The following is a 22070-nucleotide window of genomic DNA, read 5'->3' as shown; positions in this document are numbered from 1 at the left end:
CATCCCCACACTCCTAAACAAGGTTCAGGACCCTTTATTCTTCAATTTAGGCTCTCTGGGAATATGAATTCCATTAGTAAGGGTGCCCCAAAACAGATCTGGGCTACTTGCAAAGTAGTGAGTTCCACATCATCAGAAGGATTACAGTCCTAGGCTCAGGAGCCACTGCTGTTGGCATTGCAGAAGGAACTCCTGATGTAGGGAAGGGGCTGAACTTAGGGACTTCTGAATCCCCACGACCCCAGAGACTGTATGGAACTTTCAGTAGCTTCTCCTGGACAAGAAGTCTTACCATCACTATTCCTCCACCGTCTTCCCTCCCCAGATGATGTTGCCTTTGATTGTCTCTTTAGGTCAACTGAAACTGTCCATTGAGGCCCAGGACCGGGTTCTGCTTCTTCACAGTGAGTATGGCTGCCAGGGAAAGGCTGGGCTTCTGAGCTTCCAACCTGGAGCCAGGAACAGTTATTTAGTTTGGGCAATGGCTGCTGCTCTTATCTTTGGGTAGTGGACTGCAGTGTCCATGAGAAAATGTGGGGGTTTACTTAGGGCACTTTCTCAAGACCCTGGGCCTGCTCCAATGTAGATGGAGTGCATATGGTAGGTCTCACTTTCTGGCATTTCGGAACTGCTCCTGCCTCAGACACTTCTGCATCAGCCTTGGTCCCTGGGGAGTTGGATCATGGAAGAGTTTCCCTATTCTTTCTTCCTTCCTTTTTCTTTCTTTCTTTCTTTCTTTCTTTCTTTCTTTCTTTCTTTCTTTCTTTCTTTCTTTCTTTCTTTCTTTCTTTCTTTCTTTCTTTCTTTCTTTCTTTCTTTCTTTCTTTCTTTCTTTCTTTCTTTCTCTCTTTCCTCCCTTTTTTGCTTTATTTAGGAATACACAATTCACACATAACCTTATAACCTATAGCATGTATTAAGAGTATAGCCTATAGCTATTTCTGAGTTCCTATTGAAAAATAAATTCCCTCCCTTTGATTTTGCAAGAACCATGTCTGCCTTCACCCTTATCAAGACTGCCTCTGTTTCCTCTCCAAGAATCACCCCTGTACCCCTTGGGTGGAATGTGTTGCCTCCTCTTCTGTGTCCTCATCATTGCCCCAGTAATCCTGAATCACTCTGCTCTGCTTAAACCATTCTTTCCCAGCAGCATGGGAGTGGGTGTGCGGGGAGAGAAACTGTGTCATTTGAGGGGGAAACAGAGAATCTTGGGGGGGGGGGGTCATCAGGCTCCCACTTGTCCTTCAAGACCACAAGCCCAGAGGAAGGATACATGCAAGTCACTAGGAGAGCGGGCAGAGTAGACTTGCCGGGAGCCCCGCTCCCCTGTGCCAAGCTTTGGGAGTTCTAAGGTGAAGTTCCCAAGCACCCGCACAGAAGTGTGCTCTGCTGCCAGCGCCAGCCTCCAGCTGTGCAAACAGTTTCTGCAAAGTGCTTCTTGGCCTCCACTCCTGCATTTGTTTTGCCAGTTTGCTTTGGCCTCACCCCAGACTCCGGACCGCATCCCTTCCCAGTCTGCCCCTTTCCCTCCTCATGCCTCCAACTTCTGACCCTGGGAGAGGAGCGACAGTATCCTAGAGACACCAAAGGGTGCTGTCCGAACCTGTCAGGTCTAACTTCTGTAACCCCACCTCTCCCTTCTTCCCTTAGTCAAGTGTTCTGCAGTAGTTCCTTATTCACAGACCCTCTGTCCGATATTTCTTTTCTTTCTTTCTTTCTTTCTTTCTTTCTTTCTTTCTTTCTTTCTTTCTTTCTTTCTTTCTTTCTTTCTTTCTTTCTTTCTTTCTTTCTTTCTTTCTTTCTTTCTTTCTTTCTTCTTTCTTTCTTTCTTTCTTTCTTTCTTTCTTTCTTTCTTTCTCTCTCTCTCTCTTTCTTTCTTTCTTTCTTTCTTTCTTTCTCTCTCTCTCTTTCTTTCTCTCTTTCTTTCTTTCTCTCTCTTTCTTTCTTTCTTTCTTTCTCTCTCTCTTCTCTTCTCTTTCTCTCTCTCTCTCTTTCTTTCTTTCTTTCCTTCTTTCTTTCTTTCTTTCTTTCTCTCTCTCTCTCTTTCTTTCTTTCTTTCTTTCTCTCTCTCTTTCTTTCTTTCTCTCTCTTTCTTTCTTTCTTTCTTTCCTTTCTTCTTTCTTTCTCCTTTCTTTTTCTTTCTTTCTCTTTCTCTTTATTCTTTCTTTCTTTCTTCTTTCTTTCTTTCTTTCTTTCTTTCTTTCTTTCTTTCTTTCTTTCTTTCTTTCTTTCTTTCTTTCTTTCTTTCTTTCTTTCTTTCTTTCTTTCTTTCTTTCTTTCTTTCTTTCTTTCTTTCTTTCTTTCTTTTGGTTTGGGGGCCACACCCAGTGATGCTCAGGAGGTATTCCTGGCTCTGCGCTCTGAAATTGCTCTTGGCTTTGAGGGACCATATAGGATGCTGAGAGTCGAAATCAGTTCTGTCCTGGGTCAGCCCCGTGCAAGGTTGACACCTTATCACTGTGCTATTGCTCCAGCCCCTTCTTACTTACCTCTCTTTCCTTCTCTCTTTTTCTGTTTTATCATGTTATGGACTATACCCAGTACTCAAGACTTACTTCTGGCTCTGTGCTCAAGGACCAAATCTGTTGATACTTAGGGGACCCACTGTACTATAGCTCCAATCCTCCTATACCTTCCCATAAACAGAAGTACTCAGAGCTCACTCCTAACTCTGTATTCTGGAATTATCCCTGGTGGTGCTTGGGGCGACCCTATATGGTCTGGAGTCCTGACTATCTCTTTGCCCCTCACATTTTCTTACTGAATCACAACTACCACGGACACATGGATGTTATTGTCACTTATAACCCATTGAGAAATGTCAGATGGAGTCTCAAGCAGGGAATGTTATTTGCTGTAGCTTCTGTGGCTAGTGAGCGGTAGGCAGGGTTCCTTTTCTTCTTGCTGCCTCAAGAACCCTAGCTTTGGCCTATTATGGTCATTATTCAACACAGGACAGAAGGGGGCGCCCTCAGGCCATTGCCCCACCCATGAAGACTTTGTGCTGGGTATTTACAGGGCAGACTGTCTTTGTCACTCGTGTGCATCTGGGACTTTGGGAGATGTTTACTATCTTTCTCCCATCCTCACTCCACGCCAGACTCATATTCCCCCCTAGATATTAAATGAGGGAATCTGGGAGATAGTTCAGTGGCTAGGGTACATGCCTCCCACCTGGGTTTAATCCCTGGAACTACTTGGTCCCCCAGAGAATCTCTGGATGCAGCCCTGCAGATCTCTGAGCAGCATTGGGTGACCCAATGATGCCTGGCACCACAGGATCTATGCAGTACCTCTTTTGTGGACTCATGTATTGAATCCCTGGCTGATTGGCCAAGACTCACCTGTTCCAATTCCCCTCCAGTTAAATGAGGGTACAGATGGCCCTGTCATTCCACTCGGAAGGGCTGCCTACTCTGGGGAGATGGTAAGAACAGTGGGGGAGATTATCCCCATGTAAAACAGATTGAGACTGTACCCCCCCCACCCACTCCCTGTAACATTTTCATTCTCACTCTAGTCATGGAAGGCAAAGACCTGATGAGCAAAGTGCCTGGCATCTGTGATTCCTACGTAAAGGTACGTGATGGGCAGGAGGCGGGTGTGGATTGTGGGACCTCTCTCTGGACTGAGTCCCAAGATGCCAGCACCTCTGTGGGTCTGGGTTCCTGGGAGGTAGCGATCACCAGCCCCTTATTTGGTCAGCAGGCATTTATTGAGGCCCTGTAGGGGGTGCTGGGCTAGAAGAAGGTCCTTCTCAGTCTGGCTTGATTCCTAAGGCTTCTCTAAGAATTAAAACATGGGGCTGGAAAGCTAGCACAGTGGTAGGGTATTTTTGTCTTGCATGTGGCCGACCTGGGACAGATCCGGGTTTGATTCTTGTCATCCCATATGGTCCCCCATGCCTGCCAGGAGTGATTTCTGAGCGCAGAACCAGGACTAACTCCTGAGTGTCTCTAGGTGTGGCCCCCAAACAAACAAACAAACAAAACGAAACAAAACAAAACAAAGAATTGAAATCTTGTTGGAGAGGGAGGGCAGTTGACTCACAAACAACACTCAAGGAAGGGTCCAGGGGCAGTTTTGATGATACTCAGCCAACCAGACTAGCACAGCTCAACACTTGGATGGGAAGATATGGCATTGCTTGAGCCTCACAAGACTGAGAACTCTCAGGCCATTCTGTGGGTGCTCAACTCTTTGGCACCTCAGGCAGCTATTGGGACCAGGTGGGATTGAACCAGGGCTATTCAGTCTCTGTGCTATCTTCTCCGGTCTCTGATGTGTGCCCATGATTGTGTGAAGAGTGGAGATTCCTCGCTACCTCTGACTCTTCTGAGCAGCCATGTGTGGGTCTAGGAGACAGGCTTTGCAGACAGTTAGCCTTGGTTCAATTTCTAGCGCTGTATCTGGACTCCCAAACACTATCTGGGTTCAGGGATCACTCCTGAGCAATCCTGGATGTGACCAAAACAGTAATATCTTCGCTCCTCTCTTCATACAGAGCTGGAAGCAAGATGGCTAGGTTTCTGGGGGGAGTGGAGTGGAGGGAGTGCCCAACGAAGGCTCCTTCCAGGGCAGGGTCCTGTCCAGTGGGATCTACTGCTTGTCAGAGCCTCCCAGAGGCAGACTCTGGTGACCATGCCACACTTCCAAAGCCCTGCTCAGATTGGGGAGCCCTGCTCAGATCAGAGGGGGGCTGGGAGTCAAGCATAGGTGAGGGGTGTTTTGGGCAGGGACCAGGTAGGGTTCTGGGCAGCTGCTCAGAGGAGCTTCTGGGAACTCAGAAGAGAAAAACAGCCAATTTGGGGGCAGCTTGCTTGCTTGGAGAAAGAACAGATTCAGTCAGGTCATGCCCTGTCTCTGGCCCAGCCAGAGACAGCCTTCTGGATCTCACCCATGCTGAGGTTTGGACCTGATACACTCTCACACTCCTGGCTTGGAGAAGTTCCTTCTGTCTTTGCAGCTGTAGGACTCCATTCCACCTGAGGATACTGTCTTGAAGGATTTCCACAGGAATCCACCAACTTGGGAAGCAGTAGTTATTCTGCTCCTGGGTCTGGGGACTAGGAGGGGACGGTGTCAACCGACACTGGTTCTGTTCCCTTCCAGATTTCTTTGATCCCAGAAGATCATCACCGGATCCGCCGCCAGAAGACACAGGCAGTGCCAGACTGCAGAGACCCGGCCTTCCACGAACGCTTCTTCTTGTAAGTCTCCTCAGTGGCCTCGCTGTCCCCACGCCGGCAGGTGTTTTGCTGCAGTGGTTGTCAGTGCCAGACCTGGAACCAGCTCTCAGCTGAGCAGTGGTGATTCCTGAGGATGCCTTGCTGGTCTCCTCAAGTCCTTGGTCCCCGGCCTCTAGGTGAGGTCCCTCACAATTCAAATGCCCGATAGTATCCCTCTGAGCTTTGGGCTGAGTGTTCTTCTTTTTTTTTGTTTGTTTTTTTGTTTTTTTGGACCACACCTGTTTGATGCTCAGGGGTTACTCCTGGCTAAGCGCTCAGAAATTGCCCCTGGCTTGGGGGGACCATATGGGACACGGGGGGATCGAACCGCGGTCCATCCTTGGCTAGCGCTTGCAAGGCAGACACCTTACCTCTAGCGCCACCTCGCTGGCCCCATAAGTGTTCTTCTTTTGTAGAAGGAATTTTCCAAGCCTAGGGATGTTTTTACCTCCCCATCTGTCCTCCTTTAAAAAAAACAAAAATACATTGTTAACCTCTGTGAGTCCTTATTTGTAAGATGGGGCTAATCATAGTCCTCATCTCAGAAATCTATGAAGTCTGAAGGAGGCCCAGCAACTGGGATTGTCGCTTTTTTTGGGGGGGGGGCTGTACACTGTGGTGCTCAGGAGTTTCTCCTGTGTCTGCTCATAGAGATCACTCCTGAAGGTACTTGGGGGACTAGATGATGTCAACAATAGTGTTAATATGAAAATATTTCCATAGGATTATTCTTTGCCTGTTGTCCCACCTTGACCTTCCAGGTGGGGGCGCTGTTGAGAGCCGAATAAATAGTTTGGGAGCGAGGTGTTGGGGTCTTTTGGGAGAGTTTGCTGGGTGACTCCAGGTGTGTTTTGGAGCTTGCAGCAGGCTGACAAAGGACTCTCTTCGCCCAACATTTTAACCCTTCACACTCCTGTCTGAGTGGATTATTTTGCTGTGGATACATATTACCAACATCTCCCCCCAAAAAGGGGACAAGAGGATGGGAATCAATTTCTCAATCTGGGAGCTCTTTGCAGATACACAAACAACCAACAAAGGAGTAAACGGGACCCAACAAATGGGGCAACACAATAGGACCGAGGCCGGACATGTGTCAAGCCAGTTCCCTAACCACTATACTACCTCTCAGGCCCTATTGGTAATGTCAATTTATTTTCTTTCCCATATCTCTCATCTGGGGTTCACAGGAAGGAATGGAACATACCTTTTGTGTTTTACTCTTTTTCTCACTAGGCAAGGTAATTTTACTTACTGTAGAAAAATAGAAAATGTTAAATAAGAGGTATAGCAATCTACACTCCCTTCCCCCAATCCCAGCTCTACTGCTCACCAGTGAGCTTGGTTTAATTTCTTTTTGGATCATTGACTCATGTACATATGTGTGGGCAGGTGTGTGCACCTGTGTTTGAATGTATAAGCATGTGTGTGTTTGGGATATGCATGTATATGGGTGTAGTATGTATGGGTGTGCATGCTTATACAGACATGGGTGCATTTTGTGACTCTCCATGGTAAGCTCCTTTGCTTCCTCACAGGCAGAGCTCTTATACACTCTATGGTGTGAGGAAGGCCTCAACCTCTCACATGATCTGGACTCTGCTTATTTCCTCTTGTGGTTGGCCCTGTAGGTTCTTTGCGCATTCTACCTAGGTGGCTGCCAGGGGGTCTGTGTCACAGCTCGGCCCTCCCACCACCCTAACCAGCTGGTTTGCTTTGCAGCCCTGTCCAGGAGGAAGATGAACAGAAGCGTCTTCTGGTTGCTGTGTTCAATGGGGCAGGTAACTCCAGGTGAGCAGATGAGAAGGGCTCTGGGTTCATGGGTGGCTTCCAGAAGTTCCTCAGGGACTCAGTGGCCAAATGAGCATCTGTGGCCGCACTCCCATTTAAAAGCTACCGCAGGAGCCAAAGAGCTAGCACAGTGGTAGGGCATTTGCCTTGCATGCACCCAACCCAGGACAGACTGTGGTTCGAATCCCGGCATCCCATATGATCCCCCGTGCCTGCCAGGAGCGATTTCTGAGCTCAGAGTCAGGAGTAACCTCTGAGAGCCGCCGGATGTGACACAAAAACAAAAACAAAAATAAATAAATGAATAAATAAATAAATAAAAATAAAAGCTGCCATAGCACTGCACGGTACACCCAGGCCCAAGTTTCCAAGGCACACTTGGCTGAGGCCCTGGTATCAACCCAGCCACTGTTGGCCTTTAGAGACACTCATCACATAGGCATGGACTCTTTCTTACCTTCTGCCACCTGCTTTTAGAAGAGACCCCAAAATGGCGCACATGGGCTCACTAGTGGAAATTTTAGGAGAGCCAGAGCTGAGTTCACAGGGGTGCAGTGAATATTAATTGGATGCAATGAGGAACAAGACTAGTGAGTGTGGAGCCAGACGGAGGCCAACCTGGGCTGAAGTACTCCAGAAAGGACTCCTACATAAATATAAAAGGGCATTTTGAATTCAAAAGGGGCAGGGAACAAGGGGGAGCCCAGTGGGCCAGTGGGACAGGGAAATATAGGCAGGCCCAGGCATGGGTGATTGAGGCCTGATGTGAGCCAGGGCCCTACAGACTTCCAGGAACAGGAAGGCTGAGGTGGTCAAAGGGTGGACCTGTAAGGCTGGGGTGTCTAGGAAAGAGGGTGAGAGCCCCAGATTAGGATCCAGAGCCTGCCAGGAGTAGCAGGGACTGCCAGTGACAAGAGACTGGGAGATCCTATGGTCGGTGGCATTTGTCAAGTTTTTGTTTTGTTTTGTTTTGTTTTTGATTTTGGGGTCACATCCAGTGGCGCTCAGGGGGTTACTCCTGACTCTGCGCTCAGAAATTGCTCCCAGCAGGCACGGGCGACCACATAGGATGCCGGGATTCGGACCGCCATCCTTCCTTGCATGCAGGGCAAATGCCCAACCACTGTGCTCTCTCTCCGGTCCCAATTGTTGAGTTTCACTAAAGCTGATGATGGTGACTCAGTTGGGACCTTGGCCAGTGAAGGGCAGCTCTACTCACCAGCTCAGACACAGTCTGTGTTTTTTGGAGGGTTGATGCTTTCTTACACCCTGAACTGCACAGCTTGGATTGCTCAACCTTCATAAAGAACATTTTTTTGGGGGGTGGTGGTTTTGGGCAACACCCATTTGATGCTCAGGGGTTACTCCTGGCTAAACGCTCAGAAATCGCCCCTGGCTTGGGGGGACCATATGGGACGCCGGGGGATCGAAATGCTGTCTTTCCTTGGCTAGCGCTTGCAAGGCAGACACCTTACTTCTAGCGCCACCTCGCCAGTCCCCATAAAGAACATTTTATCTCTTACTAGAACACTTATCTTTGACAATTTTTTCATAGGAATCTGCATATATAGGGCTCAATGGGCTGAGCAAATGCTTTGCTTGCAGAAAGCCTGACTGGGTTTGGTCTCAGAACTGCATGGTTCTCCCCCAGTTACCCCCAGCACAGAGTCAGAAGTAGCTCCTGAGTACTGCTGGGTATGACTCCCCCAAGCAAAAACAAGACCAGAAGAAGAAAAAAAATGGTGCTGATGGAGCTCTAAGCTTATTAGTTTTATTTCCCATTTGCTCATTTATTCACTAAATTGCCATTTCCTGGGTAGCACTTTGCCATGGATGCTGGAAATACGTAGGGTCCCAGAGGCTATCCTGATTTCTTGGACATCACAGACAGCTGTGCAGGACTGGGCTGGGCTAGGCAGTGGACAGTGAAATATGATGCTTATAAGAAGAACAGATAGGGCTGGCATGTGCTGCTACTGATGGCCTCCCACATGGCTCAGAGGAGAGTTTATGCTCAGGTTTTAAAGGAAAGTGGAGCAGAGTGAGGGCTGAGGTCGTCCCCAGCCTGCCACCTGCCTCCTTCTGTACCAATAAAGGGCAGGCAGAAGGTAGGGCTGCAGGGCAGATTTTAGGCTGTATTTTTAGGCACTGTGGTTTGCAGTCTTGGTATTAAACTTTATATATATATATATATATATATATATATATATATATATATATATATATATATATATATATATATAAAACTATGTATATAACTTTACCCCTTTCAGCAACCAGTTCTTGTCTAGAGTGAACATTTCCAACTATTATTGTCATAGTGGTTGCTTCTCACAGACCTGACTGCACCCCCCCCCCAGCTCTTTGTGGCAAGCTTCCTACTATGAAGCAGTCTTTCTGGCCCTCATCTCTATTGTCTTTAGTTTTATTACCATATTATTTTTTTTTTTACGTCCCACAAATGAATGAGATTATTCTATGTCTATCCCTCTCCCTCTGACTCATTTCACTCAGCATAATACTCTCCATATCCACCCATTATAAGAAAATTTCATGACTTCATTGTTCCTAACAGCTGCCTTCTTTAAGTGAATGGCAGAAGGTGCCCCTTTCCCCACCACCACACCTAAGGTTAAACAGCCTCCCAGGATGGTCCCAGCACTCAGGAAGGGAAAGAGACCAAGCCAGAAAAGAGAGGAAGGAAGATGGTGAAATAAGTTGAGTCCCTGAGTGATATGGGTTTTTTCCTCCCCATACCCCACTTTTGGTGGTGTCAAGAATTGAACCGAGGTCCCCCCTCCCTCCGTACTCCAGGGGGGAGGTGCATGGGGAGGAGGGCGGGCAGACATCTGGCTTCCGATTTCGTCCTTGATTCTGGAGACCAGCCCTTGCCAGGTATAGGGTTTTTCTCCCCTGGACTTCAGTCTTTCCCTGGACACTGGTCTAGGTGGACTCTAAAGGGGTCAACAGGCTTTCCCCCTATCTCTCTCTACACTAATGGTAATGCGCTCTGGGAGGAAGGCAGGCTGTTCTAGCACTGGTTTATATTGGGACACTCAGTGGAAATTTGTTCTCTTTTTTTTCATATTGATATTATTGTGTGCATATATTCTATATATCCATAATATCCATCTTGTATTGGGACCTTGATACTGCCCTACAAAGCTCATTTCTAATATTTTACTGCCTCGGTCCCAACCCTTACTTCCCCCCATCCTCCCATGTAGGTGCAGCTTATGACATGAAGCTCACCACATAGAATGATAAGTGAAGTTAGAGAAATAACTACACTGAAAACTATCATAACAATGTGCATGAATGAGGGAAAAAGAAAGCCTGTCTCGAGTACAGGTGTAGGTGGGGTGGAGATTGGGTAGATCTGGGAAATTGGTGGTGGGAATCCTGCACTGGTGAAGGGGGGTGTTCTTTACATGACTGTAATCATACAAGTACAATTATATTTGTAATCACGGTGTTTAAATAAAGATAATTAAAAAAAAAAAGAATTGAACCGAGGGCTTGTACCTGGCAAGGAAAAATTCTCTCCCTCCTACTGGTCCCATCCCAGATTTATTCTCTTAAGTGAGCCTTTTTTTCAGTCCGGGGAAGCATTGGAAAAAAATGCCAAGGATTGAGCCACAGTAATAGTGATGTAGGGCATTTGCCTTGCACACAGCTGACCTAGGACATCCCATATGGTCCCCTGAGCCTGCCAGGAGCAACTTCTGAGCTCAAAGCCAGGAGCAACCTCTGAGTGCAGCCAGGTGTGGCCCAAAAAACAAACAAACAAAAAATGCTAAGGGTGCTTATGAGGAGTGCAGAGTCCCAATTGCCTCTTAGAGGCTTAGAGGCCTTCAACCTGAGTCTTCCATGTTCAGTGCTCAGGAGTCACATACAGTTCAGTCTTTAGAAATAGGCTAGTGGGGAGCCACTGAAGGGGGCTACAGAAGGGACTGACCCGTTTCAGCTCCAGACTTACTGTTCTGGCAGTCATATGGAAGGTTCTAGATAAGGCAAAGATGTCATTTGGCGGGGAAAGAGAAGTGGAGAGCCTTTCAAGGGGTGCTCAGTGGTACTCTCAGCAATTTTTGGCCAATCAGGTGGTGCTTCCGTGGGAAAATCTGAAGATGCCAGGCTGTGACAGTCCTGTTATACCAGGGACCACTAGAGCTACTCCGGCAATGCTCAGGGCCTCTGATATTTCCAGTACTTCTTGGGGGGGGGGGGGGTGGAGGATCATGGCAGTCGGGGATTAAACTGGATTGCTGCATATTCAGCATTTGCCCTAACTCCAATCCTACATCCCCAATGCCCCAGAGATGCATATGCTCCATAAGTGGTAGAGCTCAGGGAACAGAGAAGAAGAGACAGATCTAACATATGTTTAGGAAATAGAACCTCATGAGAGCAGTGAGCTGGCTACTAGAGTAGAAGTGAAAGCTCAGCCCTGGGGTAAAAATGGTGGTGATCCCCCCAAAAACCAGCAGAACCCCACAGCCTGTGGAAATGCAGGTGAGCGGACTTCAGGAGAGGTTGCCTGACTAACCTGGAGCTCAGCAAGGAGAGTTGGTGCTCACAGAGGATATAGGGAGTAAAAACTCTCAAAAGTAAAGCAAGGAAAGACGATGCCAAGAACTAGGGTCCAGAAAGCTGTCCCGAAGAAGTGGCCCAACAGTGGAAGACAAGTTGGGGCTGGTGGGGATTGGCCGAGCAGGTGCCAGTCCTGCATGGAGCTTGTGCTCTCCCTCCTTGTGACCTGCCCTCCCCTGTCCCAATCCTGAGCCAGTTTCCTGCTTGCAGGGCTGCTGCTCCTTCTCTGCACAGCTGGAAAAAGAAAAGAAAGTGGGTCTGGGGAAAGTGAGTCAGCACCCAGCTAGGCAGCAGCTTCACTTGTTGCCTATTTTGGGAAAGTGAGAGCCTTTCTGAAACCAAACACAGCTGAACTCAGGGCACTGTCCCAGCCTGAAGTTTGAGAGGGACATGCTGGATTCGACAGGCTTCGGGAGGAGTAGCCACTACAGGCCTTCTGGAAGACAGGCTCGGCTAAAGGCAGGCACCGGAGAGATGGAGCGAGCCGAGTAGGTCTTGGAGCAGGGGAGGTAGAAACAGCTGAGCAGGAGAACTTGGGCCCCACAGAACACTTACAAATCCAATTGTGCGTCAGATCGTCTGAATGACAGGCGACCGGGGAATAGGAAGTAAATTAGCATTATTGGACCCTTATTGTGCCAAGCACTTTCCTTGCATTATCTCAATGAATCTTCGTAACAACCCTGAGATGGAGGAGTCATGGTCCCTGGCTTCAAAGAGGAGGAAATGGAGGCTTTTTAGGCAAAGCAGCTTGCCTGAGAATGACATGACTCCTATTTAGGAAGCATTTACTCAGTGCAGACATGATCTAAGCCAGTCTTAGCGTGTGCATTCCAGTGTGTGCATTCACCAATTCAGACAACACAGGCAATCCTGTGTCAGGTCTTATTTACGTTGCCTTTTTTTGGGTGGGGAGGGTGCCACACCCGCACACCTGGTGATACTCAGGGGTTACTCCTGGCTCTGCACTCAGAAATTGCTCCTGGCTTGGGGGACCATATGGGACATCAGGGGATTGAACCATAGTCTGTCCTAGGTTAGCACATGCAAAGCAAATGCCTTACCACTTGTGCCACCACCCCGGCCCTGCCTTTTTTTTTTTTTTTTTTTTTTTTTTTGCCTTTTGGGTTTTATTTTGTTTTGAGGCCATACCAGGCAGTGCTTAGGGCTCTCTCCTGGTTCTGTGCACAGAGAGCACTCCTGACTCTGCTTGTCCACTCTACGTGGTCCAGGGATTGAACCCAGGTTGGCGGTGTGCATGACAAATGCCTTAACTCAGATACTATGTTTCTGGCCACTTCTGTTGCCTTTTTTACAGGGGTGGAAACAGGAAGCTTGTCCAAGGCAACACAATTAGGAAGCAGCAAAAAAAACAAAGCAGTCTGGGGCCAAAATGCATGTACCCATCCGACAGCAGCTGCACTTGGCCGGCTCACACAGAAGCTAAGTGACAGCAAGAACATAAGCTTGGTTCCTCGGCTGCTTCCCACGGCCTTTGTCGTGTGACTTTATAGAAATCATCCGGTGGAATTTGTGTCAGTTGTACGTAGAGACAGGGCACTCTTTCGTGGATTCTGGTTTTCCTCGCCGGGAAAGCCATGAACTTGTCGTTGAGAAGCAGCAAAGTTTGGGGGAAGAACTGGTGACTTCACCTCCTATCCGGTGGGCAGGGCTGAGAACCCCTCATCAGCTCTGAAAGGCTTTGAGGCTACTGGGGAGAGAGAGTCCTTCCCCCCATCAGGCCTCATTGTCTTCATCTGTGAAATGCCGCCATCTTTCCCCTCTCCACTAATTTTTTATTTTAACACCATAATTTACCAAGTTGTTAATATACAATCATTTCATATTGATAGTTGGAAATGATCACTCTGGACAAGAAATGGGTGCTGAAAGGAGATAAAGGAATATGCATGGTGCCCCTTCAGAAACAATATTGCAAACCACAGTGCCTAAATGAGGGAGAGGGAGAGAGAAGAGAGAGAGAGAGAGAGAGAGAGAGAGAGAGAAGAAAAATGTCTACCATAGAGAATGGGGTGGGGTGGAATGGTAACTGGTGTACTGGTGAAGGGTGTTGGAGATTGCAATCATTTAACAAGTAACTGCGTATCTTTTTTGGTTTTATATTTTGTAACTGAGTATCTTATGGTGATTCAATTAAAGAAATTTTTTTATTTCGCTAAATGTTCAAACAACAATCCCACCATCAGTGTGACCCTTCCTTTATCACTTCCCCCCAATCTCCCACCCATCACCATAGACTGCCTCCATATAGACACAACACAATTGACTTCATATTGCTTGTTACAACCACACAAAGGAAAATGGAATGGTCAGAACTTAGATCAACAAGGATCACTTTGAAATGATTGTCATATCTCTCCGTGTTGTGACTACAGTCAGGTCTAAGGATTTACCCGGCTCTGTTCATGCTCTGTTGAGCCTTCTGTGTTACTGTTTAGGTTCACTGAGCTTGGTAGATTAGCAGGTAATTTTCCAACAGATTTCCCATGATACTACTGGGCTGACACTATTATAAGATATTTAGGTGTCCAGGATTTATAGCAACAAAACACATTTGGTGGCTTGATGTTTGATAAGGTTGAGTCTCAGATCTGGACCATTTCTGTCAAAGGGTATATACTATAGGGGATGGCACTCAGCTACTTAACTCATGCAGAAAGGGGAATCTGTCCCCTTTATATGCCTTTATGCTTTATATGCCTTTATATGCCCCTTTATATGCCACAGAGGTACCAGCAGGATCAGACTACCTGGAAGTATCGGCAACCGTTATTTTCTTCTGGAACATGGTGGACAAGATTGGCAGATCATTTAGAGAACTGTAGCATCTGCCTGATAGACACTCGGCTCCATGTTTAGTCCCTAAATCTGCATGACCTCCGAGCACCCTAAAATGGTCTGGTGGCCCCTGAGAACCTCTGTCAGGTTTTGTGTTATATAGCCAGGACCCCCTTGGAGGTTTCCCTTCCTCTACCACCAGAAATTAATAGTGATTTCTTATTTGGAGTTTTGTTTTTAAATTTGGGGTTAATCTGGGGGTCTCAGGATTTCCTCTTGGCTCTGTGTTCAGGGATCGATCACTCCTAGCAGAACTCAGGGGACCCTAAAGGGATGCTAGAAATCTAACCCAGCAAGGTATGTGCCCTACTCTTTATATTTTTGCTCTGGCACCAATAATAGATACTTCTTAACCACGTTGATGAGCTCTTCAAAAATTCTGCACAATACTAGGCAATTGTGATTGTTACTGGTACTCTAGTATTAATCATAGCATTTCCAGAACAAGAGGCTGGGGAACAATCCTGGGGAGAGCGTTAAGATTAAGTACCGAGTCAAAGTACATGCCCACATACACTCATGGATATGTTGGAAGTATAAGGACTCTTATACTGAGGACACAGTGATTTCTGGCGCATTTGCTCACTGTGTATCATATGCATAGGGTCTGTCACTATTTTACATGGGTCCTCAGAGTCCCAGGCCTAGTGCTGTGATGCTCAAAAGCTTATAATTAGGCACAGGAAGCAACATTAAGGGAAGGTGAGAAGAGAAGCATTTGTGTTTTAAATCAACCTTCAGATTCAACATAGGTTGGGGCTGGAAAGATAGTATGGAGTTCAGGGAGATCTTGGTTCATCCCTTTCAGTGTGTATGGTCCCCTGAGTGCAGCCAGGAGTGATTCCCAAGTACAAAATCTGGAGTAAGCCCTGAACACAAGTGTGACCCCAAAATTCCTGTGCTCCCAAATTGAGCAAAAGCCTATAACAAAAATGATGTAAGACTTGAAAAAGAGAGACCAAGTACATTCTCTCAAAAGGATGTTTTTAGGGACCAGAGGGATAGCACAGTGGTTGGATGTTTGCCTTGCATGCTGCCAACTCAGGACAGAACCGGGTTTGATCCCCAGTATCCCATATGGTCCCCTGAACCTGCCAAGAGTGATTTCTGAGTGCAGAGCCAGGAGTAACCCCTGAGCACCACCGGGTATGGCCCAAAAACCAAAACCAAAAAACAAACAAACAAACAAACAAACAAACAAACAGGAATGCTTTTTAATTTTACAGAAGGCCTTCTACCCTAGGTTCAAAAGTTAATGGAGCCATAGCTGAGAATGTGGCTCAAGGGGTAGAATACACGTAATGCAATGCCCAGAGTTGGGGTCTTAGCATGGAACCACCTTGGTGCAGCTCTGGTGGTCCCTAAACACACATAATAGTGGACCACAACAACTAGAACTCCCTATAAAATGTCTGACGAAGTTTTACCTCTGAGCCTCTGTGCCAGCTGTTCTCCTTGCCTATCATGCTGTTCCTCTTCCTTTCTCTAAATTTCTCACTAAGCGTCCCATCCCTTACTGCTTTTCACCTTCCGAGTTTCCAGAACTTGCTGCCTGAGCTGCTCATGTGTCATTCACCTTCCCTGCAACATCTTCTGAATCGTTCTCTTGAACTTCTGTTTAAATTCTTGCCTGTTTGTCTTGTTTCCTTCATGCTGTGGCTCTTTGCCCAGTGCCTGCCAATCCCGGGCATGATGGATTCACTCATTTGTCAAGCCTTCTCCCAGGGCATTGGCCCTGAGCTTAGGGCTTCACTTTCAAAAGTAACCAGGGCTTGGTCCTTGAATTTTTTTTCTTTTTGCACTCAGAGACATTCCTGTCGTCTCCAGGGTGAACACTTACTTGGTCCCAAGTTAACAAGCAGATGGGTGGATTGCCATGTAGTCCTGTTGGCTTTCTCCAGAGGTTTTTCAAAAAGCAAGCACAAGAAGTAGCTAATTGAAGAACACTTAGCAATGTGCTCTTGCTTACGGGCATCAATCAGCACAATTTTCTCAGGCCGGATCATCACAGACTCAATGCAGACGCCTTTGCAGGAAGCAAAGCTCATAGGAGGCTATTAACCATTTAGCGTTCTCCAAGCACCCGACAACGGGAATGAATATTTTGTTTATGAAAGGATGGGAAGAAACAGCTTTATTGGCCTTAAAGCACTCTGCCTGAAGATGGAGTGAGCAAGACACATCAGTGGAGCAGAGGCACCCAGCTCAGTGGTGTGGTAGCTAGATTCTGCCTGGCATTGCCCTTGAAGGTGAGGGTAAACAAAATGAAGTTGGTGGCCAGGACACTTGTGGGGGTCTGACAATGCTGTTCTGCAATTGTCTCTTTGATGGTCACTATAGGAAGCCCCCCTTCCCCCCGATCCACCATTCATTAATGTTGACATAGCTGCTTCTCAAGAAAGAGATGTGACTTCAGTGCTGGGAAGGTGAGCTCTTTCTCAGGGTGAGGGTGGCATCCTCTCTGGACAGATTGGTCATGTGGCTTTGAGTGTTGGGGGCAACAAGAGTACCTGAGTGAGGGGCTGTTAGCAGTGGCGCAGGTGGTAGGGCATTTGCCTTGTACTCGCTAACCTAGGATGGACCTTGGTTCGATCCCCCGGCATCCTTTATGGTCCCCCAAACCAGGGGTGATTTCTGAGCACATAGCCAGGAGTAACCACTGAGCATCACCGGGTGTGGCCCAAAAACCAAACAAATAAAAAAAGAACACCTGGGTGAGAGTGCCTGGGGAGACAAGGCTGGGTGCACACTGAAGGGCAGACAGATTAGTTTTTGTTTTTAGGTAGGGGGCACCTCCAGCAGTCCTGGAGGGCACTCAGTGCCAAGAGTTCGATCTTGGATAAGACCTTGTGTCTATAAGGTAATTCTCTAGTCTTATAATCCCTCTCCCCAGCTTTGGGTGTGTCAGGGCTTATTGTTGTTTGGAGGGCACTGCTGGTTATGTTCAGAAGCCATTCCTGGCTCTGTGTTCAGGAGTGATCCCTGGCAGTGTTAGTGAAGAGGGGTCTAGTGAAGTCGGGGTCTGCTGCTTGCAAGGCAAGCACCTTACCCATGGTGCCATCTTTCTAGCCCTGTGTACATTCATTTGAGGATTTGTGCCCTGGGTTTTTGCCTTTGCAGATCTCACATAGCTGGGCTTGTCTGTAAGAGGCCAGTTTTGTTTGGCCTCAGACCAGCAGGGTTCCCTCTCTGAAGAACAGTTTGTGCTTACAGAGGAGTGGGGCAGGGATGTTGGGGTGATTCCCAGGGCAACTCTCTCTGTACTCATGAGCAGGACTTCCTGGGAGCTACAGGGCCTAGCACTTTCCATTTTTTTAGGGGGGTTCTGGAGTGAGCCACTAGCTAGAGTCCCTCTCCTTTCTCTGACCTAATTCCTGGAATACTCATCTCTGGTGTCCATCAACCCCCCAATCAGCTCATACTATCTTTGACCTTGATGTTCTGCATTTTATAGGCCAGTCCTTCACCCACAGACCCTCAGATATCAGAGACGCTTTTCCAGGATTTACTATGATCCACCTGCTCACCTTATAGCTTGATGAACCTGATAGCTTGAGAAGCCTACAGACAGGAGCAAACTGGGCTGAGGTCACGAAAAAGGGGAGACAAATGAAAACACCAGCAACAGTGTTGGGAGAATCAGGGATAATAGAAGCAATTGCAGGTTTATGTATACCACTAAAAGCAATTGGAATTCTGGCTGGGCCCAGAGATAGTACAAGAGTTAAGGCATTGGTTTTGCATGTGGTATACCTAGGATTGATCCCTGGCATCTTCTAAGTACCACCAGGAATGATTCCTGAGCTCAGAGCCAGGAATAAAGCCTAAGCACAGCCCACCCTTCAACAACAAAAAAAATCCATATCCCTGGTACAAACTTGAAAATGTTGCAGACCCAAAGTGGAAAAACAAATTTCTCTGATCCTACTTGCTAGGTCCTTCTTTGGTTGTGTCTTCCTTTGTGGGTGTCTCCACATGAAGGTCAGTGGTGAATGGGGCATCTTTTTCCTTCAGTTGCACATGGGCAATCTTGTTTCCTCTTACAGCAGAGATGACTTTGTGCAGCCATATTCATTGGAAGTAGCCAAGTATTAATCAGATTTTGATTATACAAGCTGAGAGCTTGTATTTTAGTGCATCCTTTTGTCACCATGAGGGCACCTGTTTTGCTGACTTGGCAGGCTAGACTTGTTCTGTGCTGTGCTGGTTGGGTTCTTCATTGGGGCTAGGCTCTGAGACTGGCCCAATGTCCTGGGCTGGAGACATGTATGGGGTGACAGCCACAGACGAGGGTGCTCTGTGCTCACCCTGGAATGAGCTCTCTGAGAATCTTCAGGAAGAGTAAGAACTTGGGTGGTGCTGAGTACCAGGGTTAGTGGAGGAAGCTCCATGCCACGTCAGCTTTGTCCTCTCTGGTTTCCAGATCATTTTTCAGGCACTTGGTACTTGAGAGAGCACCTCATAGCCTCATATGCATGAGCCCCTGAGTCCAATTCTTTGTTTTGTTTTGGTTTTGTTTGGGGGCCACACCCAGCAGTTCTCATGGGTTACTACTGGCTCTGCACTCAGAAGTTGCATCTGGCAGGCTTGGGGGACCATATGGGATGCTGGGAATTGAACCGGGGTTTGTCCAGTGTTGGCCATGTGCAAAGCAAATGCTCTACCACCGTGTTATTGCTCCGGTCCCCGGGTTCAGTTCTTGATGATGCAGATGAAGTAACGTAAAGGGAAGTTGGGTTCTCAGTGAACTCTGCTTATTGCCAGTAACAAGACCCACTTTGGAAACTCCTGGAACCCACGGGTTGTGCAAGATTCACTCTGGTTCTTGTCTCCCTGTTTCCCCAGACAGAGCAGACTCATCGGCTGCATGAGCTTTGGGGTGAAGTCCCTCCTCACCCCACAAAAGGTAGGTCCCATGGAAGTTTCAGGCAGGGATTTCCCCTTGGGAAGGGGAAGGGCCTTAATCTGGCAGCTCTTGCATGGTATTTTGGTCTATGAATGGTGCCTCCCTGAAATGATGTCCCCTCTGAAACAGTGTCCCTTGAAATGGTGTCCCCCTTAAAATGGGTACTCCCTTGAAATGGTGTACACCTCCAAAATGGTGCCTCCTGAAATGGTGTCCCCTGAAATAGGCATCTTCTTTGAAAGGTGTCCTTCCTAAAAAGGTGTCCCATCAAAATGATGTCCCCCTAAAACAGTATTCCTTAAATTTGTCTCCCACAATACAGTATAACTCTTGAAATGGTATAACTCCCTAAAATGGGTGTCCTCCTGAAAAAGTGTCCCCTGAATTTGTGTCCCCTGTAAAGGTATAACCTTGTAAAATGGGTGTCCCCCTCTAAAGTTTTCCTCAGAATCAGTTTCCTGAAGCTTGAGGAACTGCTCTGTGCCCATCTGTGTGACTGCAGTTTGGGGCATCTTCTTCATTATTCTAGAGCACAATGCTAGTGTCCCCATATTCTCTCAGGAGGCTCTACCTCCTAGGTCTACCTTGGTATACCCAGCACTGCCTGGAGGAGGTGGGCCGGGTTGACGCTGGGTCCTCGGGACCTGGTGTCTTCCAGGCCACGTGTTTTGGGCTTGAGCAAGTGCTCAAGGATTGGCTGAGTTCTTCATGCTGGCAGGGCCTTGACGACCCAAAGAACCCCATGTCTGATGCATTATTTATTCACCTATATACCCTGCACCACTCCCAGCTTTTGAGTAGAGGATTGTGAGCTCCTGTCACCTTCCCAGGAGACATCCTATGGTCTGCTTTGGACATGCCCCTTGGCTCAACTTCCTGGTTTTGAGTTCCACAAGTGAAGTCTGGGGCAGGCAAGGGTGAAGCATCCTTGATCCTGTGTGAAGGTCCCCCATATTACCTCAGTGTCACTGAACCCAAGAAAGTGCTCCTCTGAGAGGAGCTCCCCTAAAAGGTATCCAATATGGCTTTGTTTCTCCTTTCTGATCTCTGCATCCCTCTGGTTCCTCCTGGCTGCCCTGTTAACCTCTATGTAGACTCCTCTTATGTACTGGGCACCATGCAAGTCTGTAGAGGGGTTTGTACATAGCCCAGTATGGGAGGGAGCAGGCCTGCAGGTGGATGGCAGATTCTTTGGGGACTCTGGAAGGGAACATCCAGGGGGACTTCCTAGAGGTAGAGGTGCCCCACTCCCACCCAAGGAGGCAAGCTATAGCAAAGACTGCCCAATTGCTGCCTTTTGGGGGGGGGCTGTGACTGCCACTTTGTCTGAGCATCTCACTTTGTCTCATGACAGGAGATCAGTGGCTGGTACTACCTCCTTGGGGAAAACCTGGGCCAGACCAAGCACTTGAAGGTGGCCCGGCGTCGTCTACGGCCCCCCAGACGAGGTGTGTGCTTCCCATCCTGACTCTTTCAGGCCATGTATCCCCTGTTTACTTCCTGCCTCAGAGCAATCAGTCTCCACATTCTGAGACCCATATGAGGATCCTCAGTCTTCCAGTCTGCTCTATGACCTTGGGATTCTTGCTCTGTGCATGCACAGGGCCTATGTCTCCCAAGGCTCAGGACTTAGACTTTCTCCCCACTCCCTGGGTGTCCTGAATTCCACACCCAGGCCTAGTACTCACATCCCAGAGGTGGCAGGCGATCTGGGTCCCAATGAGAGTCATCTTTATATGCTGCAGAAACTTCAAACTTCCTACCTCTGCTCTGTTTTCTCACAGATCCCCTGCTACGAATGTCAGGAGTCGAGGACATTGAGAATGGGGAGAACATCCAGGTAGGTGGTCACAGCCAGCTGGCACCCTGGGGATCCACTCCTGGCCAGGCCCTGGACTCAGGAGGGATCCCTTGCCAGAAGAGCACCTGAAAACTGATACAGGGTCACTTGATGTTTGGACATGAGGCTCTAGTGCAGGGGTCCTCACACTATGGCCAGTGGGCCATATGCAGCCCACCGAGGATATTTATTTATTACTCCAGATGTTTTTGCCGCCACTGTCTTCCTGCTTAGCTTCCAGTTTGTCTGGGCCCCAAGTGCACATGTGTGGGATACACACCATGTTCTCAGATTCCCCTCCTCTCAGCTTCAGGCAAGGGTCCTCAACCTACAGCCTGTCAAAAGCAGGCCCATAGTTCTCATTGAAATACTGTTAGGTTTTTGATTTACTTTACTTGTTCTTCATTTTAAATATTGTATTTATTCCCATTTTGTCTTTTTACTTCTAAATAAGATATGTGCAATGTACTTGGGAATTTATTCAGAGTTTTTCTTTTTTAAATTATAGTCTGACTTTCCAATGGTCTGAAGAACAGTAAACTGGCCCCCTGTATAAAAAATGTGAGGACCCCTGTTCTAGTACTTGAGATGAGGGATTTGGTGCTGCTTAGGTGTACAGTGTTAGGTGCCTGGAGGGCCACCCCAGGAATGCCCTGGAGCTGCTGGGGTGACAGCTTGTGGTGCTCAAGGGTCACTCCTGGAGGTACTCAGAGGGACCATATATAGTTCGAAAGGTAGAACCCAGGTTGGCCACATGTAAGACCAATATCTCACCCAGCCTTATTTCTCTGGCCTCAGGAGTCCATATTTTAGAGCTGCATTTCTGTGTTTTTCCTGGGTCACTCATATTCCTGGA

General features: G+C 47.7%; 1 protein-coding gene across 1 annotated transcript in view; it reads left to right on the top strand.

The window, feature by feature from the left end:
• The window catches only part of RGS3 (regulator of G protein signaling 3), a 140626-nt gene that overhangs the window by 11949 nt on the left and 106607 nt on the right, over positions 1–22070 (top strand). The window contains exons 2-8 of the mRNA XM_049774164.1: positions 354–404; positions 3521–3579; positions 5113–5210; positions 6951–7019; positions 19314–19374; positions 20729–20822; positions 21159–21214. Of these exons, the coding sequence (XP_049630121.1) occupies positions 354–404; positions 3521–3579; positions 5113–5210; positions 6951–7019; positions 19314–19374; positions 20729–20822; positions 21159–21214 (488 nt within the window). The remainder of the gene's footprint in view (positions 1–353; positions 405–3520; positions 3580–5112; positions 5211–6950; positions 7020–19313; positions 19375–20728; positions 20823–21158; positions 21215–22070) is intronic.

This window comes from Suncus etruscus, chromosome 5 (assembly GCF_024139225.1).
Source record: "Suncus etruscus isolate mSunEtr1 chromosome 5, mSunEtr1.pri.cur, whole genome shotgun sequence".
Lineage (NCBI taxonomy): Eukaryota > Metazoa > Chordata > Mammalia > Eulipotyphla > Soricidae > Suncus > Suncus etruscus.
Note: the sequence above shows the minus strand (reverse complement) of the source record. Positions and strands in the feature narration are given on the sequence as shown.